At 36.6% G+C, this 18,800-nt stretch overlaps 1 protein-coding gene across 12 annotated transcripts in view; it reads right to left on the reverse strand.

Moving 5' to 3' along the window:
- LOC133519756 (cAMP-specific 3',5'-cyclic phosphodiesterase) overlaps nucleotides 1-18,800 on the reverse strand; it is a 588,515-nt gene that overhangs the window by 156,197 nt on the left and 413,518 nt on the right. The window contains exons 1-2 of one of the 12 annotated variants that reach the window (XM_061853839.1): nucleotides 16,470-16,889; nucleotides 13,383-13,478 (exon numbers count right to left, since the gene is read on the reverse strand). The exons of 10 other annotated variants lie outside the window; for them this stretch is intronic. In XM_061853839.1, the coding sequence (XP_061709823.1) occupies nucleotides 13,383-13,478; nucleotides 16,470-16,672 (299 nt within the window). In that variant the 5' untranslated portion in view covers nucleotides 16,673-16,889. Of the gene's footprint in view, nucleotides 1-13,382; nucleotides 13,479-16,469; nucleotides 16,890-18,800 lie in introns of those variants that run through there. One more of the 12 variants, XM_061853840.1, reaches the window with a different exon arrangement.

The raw sequence follows: 18,800 nt of genomic DNA on the forward strand, positions 1-18,800 counted from the left end.
ATATTATTCTAAGACATAATGTTAAACAAATTATTGTTCTGTCCCATTAGCTGTTGTTTTTTTTTTTTTTATAATATATACTTACAGTTTAACCGTAGATGTACTGACCTAATGCTATTTTTTACATTGAAAAAAAAAAGACTAGTTTTTTTTTTTCTTTTTTAACTAATTTGTTACACTAGGTATGTATTAAGGTTGTACATTTAATCTATTTCTGGCATTGCAGACACTAGTTTCCGAGCCTTGCTCCTAGTTGTAGGGCCAGGGGGCACCCCAGTATGCCTAGCACCTGTTGGATTGGTTGGGACACTTACTGAGATAGGTGCCGGTGGAGGCGGTGGAGCCGCGGCTACCTCGGACGCACTTTGCCCTGGTGGCGGAGCGGAGACGACGTCAGCTACTGTGTCGCGGGTGCTCGTGCTCGGCTGTGGCACGTCACGGCCAACAACGCCTTGCACGTTGTCGGTGAGAGTGCGTGGTTTCTGCCGGCGAATGATATGACGACGATTACGCCGATATTCACGCCCGAGGCGGTCCCGTAAAATATAAGATCTGGGCTCGGGAGCCTTACTTACCACTTTCATAAACTCACGTTTATGACCGTCGGCTACCACTACATTTTCTTCACTTTGTAGTGGAGGGAGATCTCGAGCTGATTGATCATATCTACATTTTTGTCGCAGCTGTTTATTTAGAATGGACTGATGATTTTGAATATATTTTGTTTTCCCGTCTCCTTTTAGATACATTGGCAAACGTGTGCGAATATTTCTACCCATTAATATTCTAGCTGGTGAATCTATACCATCCCTAGGTGTAGTTCTAAAATTTAATAGTCCTATCTGATAATCTTGACCTGATAAAACACACTTTTGTAACATTTTTTTCACCGTACGTATTGCCCGTTCGCTTTTTCCATTTGACTGCGAGTACATTGGAGAAGACGTGATGTGATTTATATCCCATCTTTCGACAAAATTTCTAAATTCTTTCGATGCATACGCCGGCCCATTATCCGTTATCAATTCTATAGGACAGCCGTGTCTTGCAAATTGTTCCGTCATAGCTGCGATTACACAATTACTATTAATTGACTTCAACTGGTTTACCTCTATATAGTTCGAAAAATAATCGACTATTATCAAATAATATTTCTTATTAAGCTCAAAAATGTCAGAGCCTACCTTATACCACGGCTCGTTGGGTATATCATGTGGTACAAGTGGCTCCGGCGGCGGCCGCGGGGCATGCAACGCGCACGCCGCGCACGCGCGCACCACCTCTTCCACGTCGCGCGACATGCCCGGCCAGAACATGACGTCACGCGCACGCCGCTTGCATCGGTCGATTCCCAAATGACCCTCGTGTATGCGATTTAACATTTCTCGCCGTAAAGAGTCTGGAATGTAAACCTTATCGTTTTTTAACACTATACCTTCCTCGTATTGCATGCACTCTCTATATGGCCAAAAGACTCTAAGGTCATTATCAATCTCGTATTTGTTTTTTGGCCACCCATTCTTAATATACTGTACTAGCTTCCTACTTACGTTGTTTTTTTTTTTTTTTTTTTTTTTTTTTTTTTTTTTTTTTTTTTTTTTTTTTTTTCTTGGTCAAACACTGTTCCCACCGCTGCCACCATGTAGTAAAAGACAAGATGCTTGGTCAAACACTGATTTATTTCCGCTACCCACATATGAATATATCTAACATTAAGATCTACTTACATATTGTTATTGTAAATCTACAACAATTATGATTTGGCTGAAAGAATAGAATAGCCTTTTTTTGGGTCTCTATAATTCGTGTCATTCGCGATGACGCGCAGGTTTAATCGTCGTGAATGACACGATTGGTGGCTAGAGGCTAAGGCAAATTTTGCGAGATTAGCCAAGTCTGATAACAACATCGAACAAGAATAAAACAATGGTCAATGCGTATAAGACTTCTAGTTGCGTTGATATGATATACCGAGTGTTTTTAGGGTTCCGTAGCCAAATGGCAAAAAACGGAACCCTTATGGATTCGTCCTGTCTGTCTGTCTGTGCGTCCGTATGTCACAGCCACTTTTTCCGAAACTATAAACTATTGAAACTTGGTAAGTAGATGTATTCTGTGAACCACATTAAGATTTTCACACAAAAATAGAAAAAAAAAATTGGGTGTTCCCCATACTTAGATCTGAAACTCAAATTTTACGTATTATTTTATATATTGAGGTTTCTAATATAATTTTTTTCTAATCTGAATAGTATGCGCGAGAGACACTTCCAAAGTGGTAAAATGTGTCCCCCCCCCCCCCCTGTAACTTCTAAAATAACAGAATGATAAAACTAAAAAAATACATAATGTACATTACCATGCAAACTTACACCGAAAATTGATTTGAACGAGATCTAGTAAGTAGTTTTTATTTATACGTCATAAATGGTACGGAACCCTTCATGGGCGAGTCCGACTCGCACTTGGCCGCTTTTTTTAGTCAGCTGCAATAACTTACGGGGCGAAAATATATATGTCATACTGAGCAACTTTTACTATGGAACTAACCCCGAAATCGCGAAAAAAGTAGTTGTTCATACATTTTAGCTAGTCTGATATTGATATTTTGTATGGGAGAGTGATTTTTTTTTGCGATTTCGGTACTGGTTCCATATTAAAAGTTGGCGTATGACCTATATTCATTCCGAAAATTATTACAAATGACCAATATTTTATTTGAACCAAATTGTAATAGGTAGGTAAATTATGAAATCAGTCTTATTTATAAACAATTCCCATAAATAGTTCTTTAATTCAGTGAAGATTCGCTAAAGAACTTATTTATGACTTTTAAAATAAATTTCTATAAGATTTGATGTTTTGAAAACCTAAAATTACAAAAAGAAAATTGCTATACTCTCTATACTCGTATATAATGTTCAGGGCCCGTACATTTCATGCCGTTGACGGAAAAAAATACGTCACGCTACATAGATAAGATAAGATACATTTATTGATCAAATTATACAAATTTTACACGTCAATTCAATGAGGATGCTTTACCATACTATACAATATCAATCATATTATAATGGTCAATTAGTATAGTCATAGAGTATGATTCTAATTAGTATGTTCACAATAATAATCATTTGTCAACCTCTTTAGGTAACTGATGTAGATATTTGACAATCAGTACAGAAACGTCTAAATGCCTTTCATCTTATGGTCACTTAACTAAATAATGTATTATTAGTTATAAAAATTACCACTTATTTTTGATTAAAATTCAAAAATAAGTGGTAATTTTTATAACTGTGTATTTTATGTAACAAGTATTTATTTTTCTACGCGTCAGCAGGTAAGTTATCTAAATTTATAGTGTTGTAGAAACACTCTCTGTATGTTAAATTACGTTATTTTTGCGTCAACGGCATGAAATGTACGGGCCCTGTAGAGCTGATATGGTCAGCTCTTTATCATTTGTCACTATGCCTGTCACGTTCTAACAAGTATGTAAGTGCAAAAGTGACACATGGCATGACAGGTGATAAAAATGCGACCACGATACCGCTGCTGATAATTATTAATGAAATAATACCTGGGTGTGTAGATAAGATGCCAATCGTTCACGCTCCGTAGCGTAGCGTAGTTATCTCTCCTGTATCACTCTTCCATATTAGTGCGACAGAGAGAGTTGCGTTTCGTTCGCTACGGAGCCATTTATGGTAGACGGTGGACGGTATTAATGACTTTATTGGTCCTAGGTAAGTACTTCTAAGTATTAATTATTAATATTTACAGTCAAGTCGTGTTTACTTAGTTACATAAAAAAGAAGCTATTTTGATAATAGTTCTATTGTAATCTAAAGTCGTATTAAAAAAAACCAGTTAACATAAGAATGAATTGCAAAAAAAATTACATAGTTAAGTACCTGTAATTAGTCAAAAGTTAATTAATTCCATTGTGTTACGACAACTTAGCCACTTTTATTTAAGGTACATGCATGAAAGTGTGTAAGCGAATGCTATAAAATTATGTGCATGAATTAAGTAAAATAAATTAAATACAATACAATTTACACGGTTAATTTTCGTAAAACAAATAAATCAATTAACTTAAGACTAATCATAAAATCTTAACTACGCTTAATTATGTATTTTTTTTTTTGCAATTTACACATAAGGTAGTCGTAGGGTAATCAAACTGGGTACACATCAATAATTAATAGAGTAATTACCGAAATTTATGAAAGAGTTTGTTCATATTGAATTCTATATCTATAGACGTTGTCGTTGTCTATTGGCCTAGCATGCGACTAGCAATCCGGAAGTCGCGGGTTCAAACCCCGGCTCGTACCAATCAGTTTTTCAGAACTTATGTGCGAAGTGCGAAGTATCAATTGATATTTACCAGTCGCTTTTCGGTGCAGGAAACATCGTGAGGAAACTGGACTTATCTTAATAAGGCCTAGTTTACCCTCTGGGTTGGAAGGTCAGATGGCAGAAGCTTTCGTAAAAACTATTAACATTCGTATTAACGATTAGTTGCCGAGCGGACCCCAGGCTCCCATGAGCCGTGGCGAAATGCCGGGCAACACGAGGAAGAAGAAGACGTAGTCGTTGTCGAGTTTTGGTCGAGGTTAAACACCGACGTAATAAAATGGTGCTATTTTTAGGGTTCCGTAGCCAAATGGCAAAAAACGGAACCCTTATAGATTCGTCATGTCCGTCTGTCTGTCCGATTCTGTCACAGCCACTTTTTTCCGAAACTATAAAAGCTATACTGTTCAAACTTGGTAAGTAGATGTATTCTATGAACCGCATTATGATGTTCACACAAAAATAGAAAAAAAACAATAAATTTTGGGGGTTCCCCATACTTAGAACTGAAACTCAAAAAATCTTTTTTCATCAAACTCATACGTGTGGGGTATCTATGGATAGGTCTTTAAAAATGATATTGAGGTTTCTAATATCATTTTTTTCTAAACTGAAAAGTTTGCGCGAGAGACACTTCCAAAGTGGTAAAAAGTGTGTCCCCCCCCCCCGTAACTTCTAAAATAACAGAATGAAAAATCTAAAAAAAATATATGATATACATTGCCATGCAAACTTCCACCGAAAATTGGTTCGAACGAGATCTAGTAAGTAGTTTTTTTTTAATACGTCATAAAAATTAAAAAAAAAAATTTTTTTCATCAAACCCATACGTGTGGGGTATCTATGGATAGGTCTTCAAAAATGATATTTAGGTTTCTAATATCATTTTTTTCTAAACTGAATAGTTTGCGCGAGAGACACTTCCAAAGTGAAAAAATGTGTGCCCCCCCCCCTGTAACTTCTAAAATAACAGAATGAAAAATCTAAAAAAAATATATGATATACATTGCCATGCAAACTTCCACCGAAAATTGGTTCGAACGAGATCTAGTAAGTAGTTTTTTTTTAATACGTCATAAAAATTTAAAAAAAAATTTTTTTTCATCAAACCCATACGTGTGGGGTATCTATGGATAGGTCTTCAAAAATGATATTTAGGTTTCTAATATCATTTTTTTCTAAACTGAATAGTTTGCGCGAGAGACACTTCCAAAGTGAAAAAATGTGTGTCCCCCCCCCTGTAACTTCTAAAATAACAGAATGAAAAATCTAAAAAAAATATATGATATACATTACCATGCAAACTTCCACCGAAAATTAGTTTGAACGAGATCTAGTGAATAGTTTTTTTTAATACGTCAATAAATTAAAAAAAATTTTTTTTCATCAAACCCATACGTGTGGGGTATCTATGGATAGGTCTTCAAAAATGATATTTAGGTTCCTAACATCATTTTTTTCTAAACTGAATAGTTTGCGCGAGAGACAGTTCCAAAGTGGTAAAATGTGTGTCCAAAGTGGTAAAATGTTGAACAAGATCTAGCAAGTAGATTTTTTTTTAATACGTCTTAAATGGTACGGAACCCTTCATGCGCGAGTCCGACTCGCACTTGGCCGCTTTTTTATTAATAAACTACTTTTCTTCTTCAACCTACCGTTTTCGGGCTTAGCGACAGGGTCCGCTACTGAATTACTTTTCTTCGTTTCAGACAAAAAATCAACAATGCCAACCTGCAGGTATAGCACAGTCAAGTGTAAAAATATGGGTGCACTCAAGTTGCTCAAAAATATGTCCCATAGCTCTTATGTCGGCAAATTATTTTATCAAGGAAATAAATAAAACGGCGATATCAACACCGCTGCAGTAATGTCGCAACAGTAGCGCACTAGCAGTTGACATCCGAATGTCATTTTAATAATTTAGGAGTTACGTCGTCAGATGTGCTAACCCGCTAGAGTGTACGTTTTTCTAATAAAAAACCATTAACAATAAATGAGCAGAAAGGCTTCAACGATTTATATGCACTTAGAGGAGTAATATGACCTCTTTAACTCAAATGTAAGCAACAAAGAAAATAAACTCTGCCCGACGGCCATATTCTTGAACATGTATTAAGCGTATTAAGATAAAATTATCAAAAATGTATTGTTCAATGCTCACTTGCGTAAAAATACGTGTGAACGAGCGTGACACACAGACTCACATTGAATTGTCATTATGTTGGTAGGTGTTGAATTTTGTTTCTGAATATGGCCCCGTTTCATTTTTATAGTCAATAGCTCCAAGTTTGAAATTCAATATGCAATAAAACAAGTACAGCCGTATAAGGGAAAAGCGTATTGGAGACTGTTGAAAAGTCAAATTGGTATTATCCTATGACAGATTTTTACTAGTTAGGTACCAATACGATATTTTGGTTAAATGACAAAATTGGAAAATTAGAGCTATGTTAACTTTGAGTTTAAGTTAGTGTGGAAGAAGAACACTACACATTTTTAATATTGATTTATTAATTTAGATTAAAGAAAAGGCTTAATTATAATAATACACAGTAAAAGAGAAAAATGACCTAATGATACATCAAATAGGCAGTTAATTTTCTGTTATGTAATATTTTATTTTATGCGCATATGCATAGGTATATATAAAATTTATAATACAAGTATACAATTTTATTGATGCTTAATAACCAAAATCAAAAATCAATCAAGGTCGCGGGTTCAAATCCTGGCTCGTACCAATGGGTTTTTCGGAAGTTATGTACGAAATATCATTTGATATTTACCACTAGCTTTTCGGTGAAGGAAAACATCGTGAGGAAACCTGCATACATCTGAGAAGAAATTCAAAGGTGTATGTGAAATCCCCAATCCGCATTGGGCTAGCGTGGGGACTATAGCCTGAGCCCTCTCGCACATGAGAGGAGGCCTGTGCCCAGCAGTGGGACGTATATAGGCTGAATTATTATTATTATTATTTAACAACAATCAATTTAGGTGGGTGGGTACTTCAACGTTCGTATGTATGAAATTGTTTTTATATCCAAAAAGATAATGTTTACTAAACCCACCTGTATTGACATAAATTAATTTTGTGCTATACTGTCTTCTGGGATTAATACCTTGAACTGACTAGTCAAAGAAGAAAATCGGGATATTTAGATAATGGGCATTTGTTGTGCCTTTTCCGACTTAAAAAAACATGTGCCAGCTTTGTCAATTTTATGTTACAAATTAGTGAATACTCCTGCTATATATATGGGTGGGTGGTATTATATTTTTATTGAACATTTCACTCCTTTAGGGGTTAAATTTCTATGTTAACATTTCAAGGGTCTGCCTCCGATGATTTAGGCTGTAAGTTGTCTGTCAGAATCTACATAACTGTTTTGTATAATTAGATTAATAGTATATTAATTAATTAATTAATTAATATACTCCTTGATGAGTATCGTGCGAAAATAATTCATTTGGATCTATATGTAATCTTATAGATATAAATCTGACGTCCGTGATTAGTGCTTCAAATATTTATTAGATAAAGTTAATGACGACAAATGATTTGATAATAGGCGACGATATGGAGACGAAAAACAAAAGTTATTATTTCCGATATAACTTCTAACAACTCCTGGCATCGAGCCCCAGAGGCCCTAACGTAAAGTAGTTCAGTAAATAGTCAACATATCAACGGCTATAAATATGTTGTGTCAAAAGCCGTGAGCCAATCTTGGTTTTATTTACAGGTAACAAATTCTCACAAGATTCTTAACTTTATGATACTCGTACTACGACTTTTTTAAACATACACAATACACGGTGTTTTTTTTAATCTCCTTTCACTTCGGGGTATGGCTAAGTACATTTAAGGAAACTGAATGGCATAGTTAATTTTAATTTTTTTTGTTTATTTTTTTTCGTTAAATGTCATTAAAAGCTCCATATAGCGTTGTAACATTGGAATGCTATTTAACTTAACCAAACAATTAAATTTATTATTATCAATTTTAACAATAATTTCGAAAAAACCTACATAATAATCAGCCATGAGAATTTAAGAGAACTTAGTATTATTTTTACCAACCTTTAGCACCTTGTACCGGACAAATGGCCGTCGGACCAATATAGCAAGTATGCAGATATTAAAAGTACATATTAACATACATTTTCTTCATGAGAAAATAAGTAAGGTCTAAGGCACTGGGATCTTCGACTATTATTACAGAGCGCCAAACATAAAATTTTGCTAAACACGTACAGTCAACAAAACCATTAATTTAGCACCCTGCATGCAGGCCTGCTAAGCTAATACTTTTGCAGACGGCACCTACAATTGTAACTCAGGATTAGAGTCTGTGCGGAAAGAGAAGAGTAATCGAAAACAAGGGAACGAATGCATTTTATGACTATCTTTCCACGCAGCCTCTATCGTAAAGACTACGTGATAAGCGTACGATTATCTTTGAGAAACGTAACTTTGAAATTCAATATACAATAAAACACGATTTTACTCCGGCCCGGTCGGCAAGTGTCGTATTACTAAATAGCGGATCCTCATCAACTGCTTTCGAGTGGAAAATGTGATGTCCAAACTCGCGGAATGTGGCCCGGGGTGGTATTACAATCACTTATCTGAGGGGATGTGAATCAAAATTTCTGGCGAACCAGTATAAGTGCGTCCTAGGCCGAGATACTTGTACTTAGTTGTTACAGATCTCGAGGCCTTAGCATAACTCGACTCGCTTGGGCTCAGCAAGCAACTGGAGTACACGGTTTTGAAAGGGTTTTGGGACTCCTTTGACATGTCACGACATCGGCCGCATCCCCTGGACATGCCTTTTGAACCTTTGCAACTATTTTTCTATAATATTTAAAAAAGGGTCACGTTTTCCACGAATCGTTTTAAAAATTAATTTAATTCACTTGATTGTAAAGCTGTGTGTGTAATTCAACTGATAAGGTACAACCCCTAGTCAAGATTATAAAGAGTTAGGATTGTCTAATATTAATAAATTAGATACACTGCGCGCTAAAGTTTTAAATAAGGAAGAACTACGTTACCTAGGGTAAACCATAAATTGTAGGTCTTATTCTTCTTCCTCGCATTATCCCGGCATTTTGCCACGGGACATTCATGGGACACACTCATGGGAGCCTGGGGTCCGCTTGACAACTAATCCCAAGATTTGGCGCAGGCACTAGTTTTTACGAAAGCGACTGCCATCTGACCTTCCAACCCAGAGGGTAAATTAGGCCTTGGGTGGGTTAGTCCGATTTCTTCACGATGTTTTCCTTCACCGAAAAGCGACTGGTTAATATCAAATGAGATTTCGTACACAACTTCCTAAAATCTCATTGGTACGAACCGGGGTTTGAACCCGCGACCTCCGGATTGCAAGTCGCACGCTCTTACCGCTAGGCCATTTATACCATAAATAGTAGGTATGAACATAAAACATACGACACAAAAAATAGTCAACAACTTATTAAAAAAGATAATACATAAAAGTCGCTTGACAGCGGGATAGTTACAAAATAGCAGATCTCTAAGTATTTATGCTGAAATTGTTATAAAAGCACTTATAAATAAATCTGATAGCTACGATATGACGGCACTCAGACAATGATACCTACAAGAAATTCCTTTTGTTCGTTCCATTCGCTCCAGCTTTCATGAATATGCCTAACTAATGCGCAGTGCCAATATTTTTTGTGCCTAGCCATGCAGCTCTAGTACTTACTTCTTATTTGGTTCTTAGTATTTTTTTAAACCTGTAAGATAGGTCATCTATTCATCTTAAGTCATCGGTATACATCGAATTGTATGGATGCTCCACAACTGGGACCCATCGCAAAACGAAACGATATATTAGAATTGCCATAGGTACCTAATGTCGTGATTGGGTAAGACGACATATTTATTTATTTATTGCATTATAGTAAACCGTTGGTAGAGAGCCAAGTCTATTTAGATGTGGCAAGCGAGACACATATCGTTGGTAATGTGAAATTAGTTGTGTATTAGCATTGCAAGAATTGGTAATTATAATCATGCTTTCTTAGCGCCTGAAGCGGTTTCCATTTTTTGTCACTAAATAAGGTACCTGATTTTCTTAAGTGATTTCTACTAATTTAAAATAAAATCCAAAATTTCGTTCTTTTAATGATTCAGATTCAAATTTATGTCATTATCACTTGATAATCGAATATGAATCATTAAATCGGAAAAGTAGCTATAGCTATCCAAAAAGCACAATAAATGCACATTATCTAAATATGCCGCTGAGGGTTCTAGACAGTTCAAGGTGTTAATCCGAAAAGACAGTATGGCATAATATTAATTTACAGTACATATGGTGCTAGTTTAGCGCACTAGTGCGCAAATAAGCATATTACGTTACTGTGTCAAACATTTAAAGGGCCATATGTACTGTAAAACGTTGTACGATACATGTGCGAATAGATAATTCGCAACTCGTGTCGATTTAAAACACTCCCTTGGGTCGTGTTTTAATTTATCGCCACTCGTTTCGAATTTCCTATTTTTCGCACTTGTATCGTAATGTACTATTATGTCAATATAAGTGGGCGTAAATTATCTTTGTAGACACAGTTTCATATAGACGAATTAATAGGTATGTACATTAAAAACGTAAAAAGGTTGTAATCTGAACAGCCATAACACTCATAACAAAACAATGATATCTATAGGCTCAAACGCAGTCAAGTTATATAAGTTTTTAATTTAATTTTATAAGTTAGTGCGTTTTTTATAAATAAATTTTATTGTGTAAATATTTGTTACAAAAGCATCATAAAGTACGTAGGTAGTTTTTATATATTGGTTGTTTTTCGCTTCTTACTCATGACGTGATTTTTTTGTCTGATTTTTGTGTTTTTTTTTTGTCTGTAGGAAAATAACATTTACTTTTTGTGACATATTGCGATGTCACTAACAAAGTGCGCGCGAAATATGCGTACATACAGATGCACGATGTTATTGTATAACAGCATAAGTTGAGATTACAAAATTTTAATAGTCTTTGCATTAAAAAACACGACTCCTTCCTTAAATTGGTAAAAAATGTAGGTAGGTATCTTATATATTATCATCTCTTTACTAAAATCGATTAGTAGTCGAAAAAATATGGAACACACGTCACCAATTCCCACATAAATATAGACATACATAGGTATATAGATTTCTAAAATCACCATTCCCTTAAACGGATTAAAAAACAAAGCCTTCGGTTGTCCTTTTAAAGAATAACAGCAGAGCAAAGTTGAAGGGAAGTTTGGAAGGGAACCAACTCGCAACTATCTATCCTACCTATGTAAATCCTATCTTGCAAATAGTTCGTAGTAGTATAAATGTACATACCAACATTAAAATTAAACGTTATATATATTACAATCGCGAGTGAAGTTTAACCCAGAACTCCATTACCTACATGTTACAATCGGTTAATCTAATTAAATGTTGTTATTACTGTTGCCTATCTCGTTTCCGACGTTTCGACAGTGGTTGCACGTCTCGTGATATCAATGATGTGGGTACAAAAGAAACGAAATGTCAATGTTATAGTGAGGGTAAATAGAAATCATACCTGTAGTTACCTACAAAATCGTTTTCTGTTGCCACTGATATGTTAACCGACTTCAAAAATTGGTGAAGGTTATCAATTCGACCGTAAATATTTGTATGTTGCCTCAGAAACCTATGCTCCTTACTCTACAATTATAAGGTGTTGAAATGTGCCGGCTTTGATGTTGACTGTACTAAGTTATATATTCAGCATGCTATTCATGTTTGTATAGACGTAAGTTTAAATTTGGTGAAGTTGTCAAAATTGGTGAACCTTAAAATAAAATAAATAAATAAATCAAAAATAGTACCGTCATTTCTGAACCTACCTATTTGTAAAATGATGGGTTGGTTTATACGTGTATACTTTCGATTTAGTCCCAAAATCCAGTTCCGATGATGGGATCCATGGGAAATTCAGGGAACTCCTCTAACCTTGATGGATACAGATCCAGACATTAGAACATGAAACGTACCTGAAGCGCGAAACGTTCTAGTGACATGACTGATTGGCCAAACAGGGTCCTGCAGAATACTGTTTTTATAACAAAAAAAAAAAAAAACAATAAAACCGATACAAATAGACGACTTCAAAAAATAACGAAATAAAATATTAACCTTTTATACGCATTAGCAACTTGTTTAAACTCGGTGCCAAGTCAAATACCGGTCAATAATACCACTAATGGATAGCTTTTTTTCTTTCTTATCGAACCGCATCAGAGGGCCTACCTCTCACATCGGAAAATCGAAAATCGCTATCTGCAGTTCGACAGTGTGTTGAAGCTATTAGGGTTTGAGTTGGAATCGGAACCGACTTTAAACGTATCAGTTGCTAGCGTATATAAAAGAGATAATATTTTATTTTATATCTACTTTTTGAAGCATGTTTTCATTAAAAACAAAAAGGTTTTTACTCCAGTAGCGTAAGCAGGTTTCTTCGTGCACCCAATTGTTACGGCTCGAAACAAAGTGCGTCTAAAAATGTAACTTAAGATAAGTCAATATTTTACTACCTAAAGAAGGAATTTTTTAAAGAAAAGTCACGGTGTATTACGCAACTTATACTGTTCAAAATAAAAAATTGTCTGAAACTGTGGTTACCATCCACTGAGGAAAATGGGGACTACGTTTATGTATGGAAATGCATCCACTTTCTGCTTAAACTCCAGTAGCGAGTTCAAGCCTCAATTGTTATAATGATTCTGCGGCTGTAGCACGGTCGCATTTTTATCACTTGTCACTATGCCTGTCACATTCTAACAAGTAAGTAAGTAAATGTGAAAGTGACAGGCATAGTGACAAGTGATAAAAATGCGACCGTGCTACAGATGCTGGTTAGGAAGAAAGTGCAATAAGATGGTAAGATAATAGGTTACGTTATTTCGAACCAACATTGCGAGGTAAAGGGAATTAAAAAGGTGTTAGCTACCTGCCAGTAGTCCGTCTCCTGGCGGATACCGGCGTCCTGCGCAGCGGGCGTCTCGAGGCGCCACGGGCGCTCCACCGACGCGGCGCTTCGCTCCACCTGAACAGTTCCCTAGTCAGCACAGTGCTCCAGCCAGACCACTTCATTCGTAACACCGAGGATACCTAACCTATTCTACGTGGCTCCCTCATTAGCGCAAAAAATAGTTTTGTAATAGTCTACGCACCTATCATAAACTCCATGATGCGTTCAAAAACCGCAAATTATGGCCAGCATAAAGAAAAACTATTTTGTTAGAACAAATGTCTTGTCTGTGTTAATGTTATTATTGCATAATAAATAATAATATCAATATCAATTAAATCATGACATTCAAATTTCGAACATTTCTAAAAAACAAAGGAAATTAATTTTAGTATCAGTCAGTAACAGACGACATGATATTTTATTCGAAATAAAATATGAACTGCAAACAGTGTTATGAACACAGTCATATTAACCTAAGCATTAAATACTAATCATAATCAATTTATGGAGTATTACTAACCAAAGTTCGTAAGAATTCGAATACATGTGAAAGTACTTAGAGTTAACATATCCTTCGTATTAGCTATGCAGGGAACCTAAAGAAGGGAACGTAAAATCGCCGGTATTATCAATAAAATTTAATTAATTCATGGTTGAGAATTTACCTTAATAATCACTCAAGGAAGTAATTTAGAACCAGCGTGCTATTATCAGACCCTTGAACGCTCGACTGGTGTACACAAAATTAATAACAAAGTAATTGTTGATAATCAGATTTCGGAAGCGGGTGTGTTATTATAATTTTGCTACACTGAAAATGAATTATATACAAAAATAGATGCATTAACTAGAAATAAAACTTCCTTATTACGTTATAACTTCACAAAATATAGCTATACTTTCGTTTTGCTATCATGTTGCACAAATGCATATACCTGTGAATAATCAGATCAAGGTCAGTAAACTCAACCTTGTGGATGGTCTAACATTATACTTTAAAAATAGTCAAGTCTGTTGGAACGCCAGGCACGATCAATAATTTTGTAACATCTTCTGATGCGTTAAAAGATGGATCACCCTGAATTCTGAACAATTTCGCAACCACGATGCATAGGGCGAAGCGCCCCGACAAACAAACTAACAAACCCTTCTTAATAAATTATACTTACTGCAAATTTTATTTTGAAATGAAATGCCGAGTAGAAACAGGTTTGACCAGTCTGAATCCAGGCTAAGTATATAAAAAAAAACCGGAACCCTTATAGTCCTATCATGGTCGCTCGTTCGGCCATATGTTAAATCCATATCGGTCCATCAGTCCCCAGATCGGCTCATACTAAAAAGCAAGTAATGGCTACTTAAGTAAGTAAGTTCATGACTTGTAGAAAATAAGGCCTGACTCCGGTCCTAGCCTATAATTTAGATTCATACCAAGTACTCAGGGAAATGCATTCCACTGACTGCTCATGTCACGAAAACTATTTTCCATCAAAGCTTATTCTGCATGAACAATAAGCATTTCACCAACTCGTACAGTCGATTCGGGATCGCAAATAGAATAGAAGTTTTCCGTTTCGTATCGTTCTTTGATCCCGGTATCACGTAGTGCACACGTATGCTATGTCTAGATAGACTGAATTCGAGCGCACTCGAGTTGTAGATATCTGAGATATGCGAGTGAAAAGAATCCGCCGATGCACCGCCTCTGCGCCGCGTTATTAAATCACTCAATTAATTTCTTTGTGTCCAATCCTTTGTCGATTGATACCAACTAGAGTGATTGAATTCCTTTGTGAGGATATACGGTTCAGTAGAAAATAATTGTTTATCCCGTTTATAAAATGAACCCCCGTTTATGAACTTTAACAGCTTTGTATAATTTCCATTTTACTACACGATGAAGCTATGCCAGCAAAGTAGTACAATGGTGTTACATTGTATTGAATTATAGCTTGTAATATTTTGAAAGCTTTTCTCGCCTTATTTGAGTACATTGTTTCGTTATTAAGTTACATCCACAATTTTGCGATGATATTGCGCTTCGTGTATGCTTAGGGCATTGTCCCCTCTGTAGTAAAATAAAATTGTAAGCATTTCACCTGCCGTTAAAAGCAGGAAGCTCTAAACTTAATCTCACTTTGATGTTGCTTCTAAAACACAATTTCCTCCTGTCTGTAGTAAATAGGAACCCCGATTCTTAATTTTCCTTGGAACCTTCATGAACATGCAGCGTTCCAATATACACATTATTAGCAGGGAGCGAAATCAATTTAACTATGGAATGTTATTAACATTGTATTTTAATTTAAGTTTGACAATAAACCGTTCGTAATTAGTTATTAGCTACACGGTTTTATTTTCCCTGCTCAGTAAAACTGGTGCAGGTTTTTTACAGTTTAATCGAAGATACAACGCTTGATAGGTTATCCATTAGGTACACAGTTGGTGTTTGTGTTTGGCCTTATTGAGATTAGTTGTTTGGTTAGCAAATAAGTATCTGTACTTTACTAATAAGTTCACTCATTTACACTTCAATTATTTGAGATTTCTATTTTAGCATAAAATTTTATGTCGGGCGTACTTCTTCGAACAAAGTGTCTATATAATACAGTTTTCTAAACTAAACAATACAAGTATGGTAGTTATTATGACCAGACGGTTTGTTATGGTTTCTGTTATATCAAACAATTATCATTCATCTCGCAACAGATTAATTAAAGGAGTCGAAAGTCCAAGTTACTACCCACGTGTCTGCTATGAAGGTTAATTCTCAACCATGGGAGTTGATTAAGGCAGACAATGTGATACCTAGTTGTTAAATACCTAAGACAAAACGATCGAAGTCGACGTACAATTATATGTGTGTATGGAGGAAAAGAGAAACAACAGGAAATGTGTAGTGTAATTTTAGACTTAGTTGTAGGTAGTTGTATTTACCTACTATAGTCTTAAGGAATGGAATTGTTTTCCAAGATTTGCAAAACTTTGAAGAATATCAGTTAGGTGAAGCACTCCTAAATAAAAGGCTTTTTGGGCTTTTCGTGATAGAAACAAGACGTGGACCTTTTACTGGAATAATCACTACTGCCGGTCTGGCTGGAGCTAGTGGTGGTAGTACTGAGGGTGGAAAGGTCGCTAGAGGCCCGTGCGGAGCGCAGCCGCGGCAACACGGGGGCCTCGTCGGCCTCCGGCGTCGTCGCCGGCACTTCGCACGCCCAGCCCAGCGCGCGAGCTGCTGACCACACCGCGAACACAAATGTCAGCATGGCGCTAACGCGCCACGCGCCCTGCTCTCCCGCCCCCTGACGAAACCATCGGTCCGTTCACTGAAGACATCAATATAAATCACTAACGTCACTCGCGTACCACGTGCGGCCGCCGGCCGTAACGGCGTGCGCGACCCGCGCGAACGCTCGACCACTACTGTATCGAACTCGTGCCGTTGCCGAGCGATTTCAATGCACTAGCCGCCAGTATCTATCGTCATATCGAAAAATACTCACGTGCCTGTGTTAGACGGGTTTATCTAAATACATTTTCATTCAACATCGTTTTAATTTTTAGTATAAATATCACGGCACTTGTCATTAGGATAGGGCAGTTATCACTTTTGCACTCTGGTCGTATAGGTTACGCGTTGTTGATATCGGGTGTTTATGCGAGCGGAACAGAGTGCGTGACGCTTGTTGACGTTGCGCGGCGCGGGGAACGTGAGCGGCGACGTCACCCGCGCCGCCACCGACCGAAAGGGCACGTTCTATATTTGTAATAACCCACAGTCACATCACAAGATACCGAAGCGATTGTATCATTTATTGTAAGTAAAACGCTTGATCACTTGTTGCACGCGCGTCCCGTAGCGGCTCTGCTGCGGTCGCAACAAATCGATCACGCCGGTCGCACAACGAAGCGAGCAAAGGTGTGCTTCGCGCGGGGAAATCGTGTCAACGTCATGTCGTACGGGAGCAGCACCACGGAACACCCTGCGGCTGCCCGGCGGCCATGTTGGCACCGCCATTTTGCCGGGGGTCGAAAGGGGCGAGCCGCATGCGTACGGCGGCACACAACCCTGTGTAGGAAACGACGCAAGTCGCGTCCCGTGCGAACGGAAGCGCCCCTTACAACCTACACCCAAGAACTACTTTGACGCGCGATGCAAAGCACGTCCGTTTGTAGGTCAGGAAACTTTCAGTGTATCCTCTGAAGCTTGCCGCGGATCGCAGTAACTGATTTCAGTTTCATAGATTTAGGTTAGAAGAGATAATTAATGGAAAGCATGGAATTTAAGAAAATATTTTTTTTTGGCTCACCTAAAGAGGTATCTTGGTAGTTTAGTTGAAGAAAATACTCACTAGGATTCCATTTATTGCACATAGGTATATATTAATTTTAAATAATGCCTAACTCATTAAAACAATTAAGTTTCTTAATCGAAATACCACTCCAATTTAAACATCAATATTGAAAAATGAATAGGTACAGTAACAATTCACTTAGTAGGTACGAGTACGTAGGCAAATGAATATTGTAAAATGAGTTTTATTTCTTTATTCAGACTCATTTTTAAAATCTACTTTTTAATTTCAAACGGACGCATTTTGAAATTGTATTCTAATTGTCACATATCCAGCAAATTACGAATTTAGTTAGGTAATTACTAACTTCGACGTTTTGTTCAGCTGTCATTAAAATAAATGTAAATTTACCTAAAGACAAATTCAACAACAAGCATCAAGAGGAACGATCAAATCTTTTAGCTAGGTTTATAGTAAGAAAAATTAAGTAAGATATATGAATGACAATTAAGCGCACATAGACATGTAAATTTTAATCTTGCCAAATCTTGGGATTAGATGTCAAGCGGACCCCAGGCTCCCATGAGCCGTGGCAAATGCCGGGACAACGCGAGGAAGAAGATATACATGTAAATTTAACCGCCAAAGTCCGCTCGAATGGACGCAAGCCTTTCGTTATTATTTTATTTTGTTTATCAAGGAGATAACACAGAATACTTGTACATTTGAATACAGATGTTTCCTTAAAAGTATCTCATTGTGAACACAAAATACCATGACAGAGATATTAGATTAGTGCCCATATCTACTTTTCAATATAAAAAGGCTAACGTCATGTGTGTCGAGTTTTGCAATGTTAAGTTTCATCGAGGCCGATCGGAGAGTTTTTGCTTTCACTTTGTATTGGTAATATACCTAATTAAGCAACATTGTGGCTTGTACTTATTTTGTGACTGGTAATTTTTAGTTTAAAATAAATTGGCCATCAACAAAACGCTGTAAAATTTGATTTGTACACAAAAACACATCTATACAAAATACGTATCCCTATATAATACGTAGATATGGTGGTGGAGTTTGACGTCGTTATTTTTGTCCT

This window comes from Cydia pomonella, chromosome 7 (assembly GCF_033807575.1).
Source record: "Cydia pomonella isolate Wapato2018A chromosome 7, ilCydPomo1, whole genome shotgun sequence".
In the NCBI taxonomy this organism is placed as follows: Eukaryota; Metazoa; Arthropoda; class Insecta; order Lepidoptera; family Tortricidae; genus Cydia; species Cydia pomonella.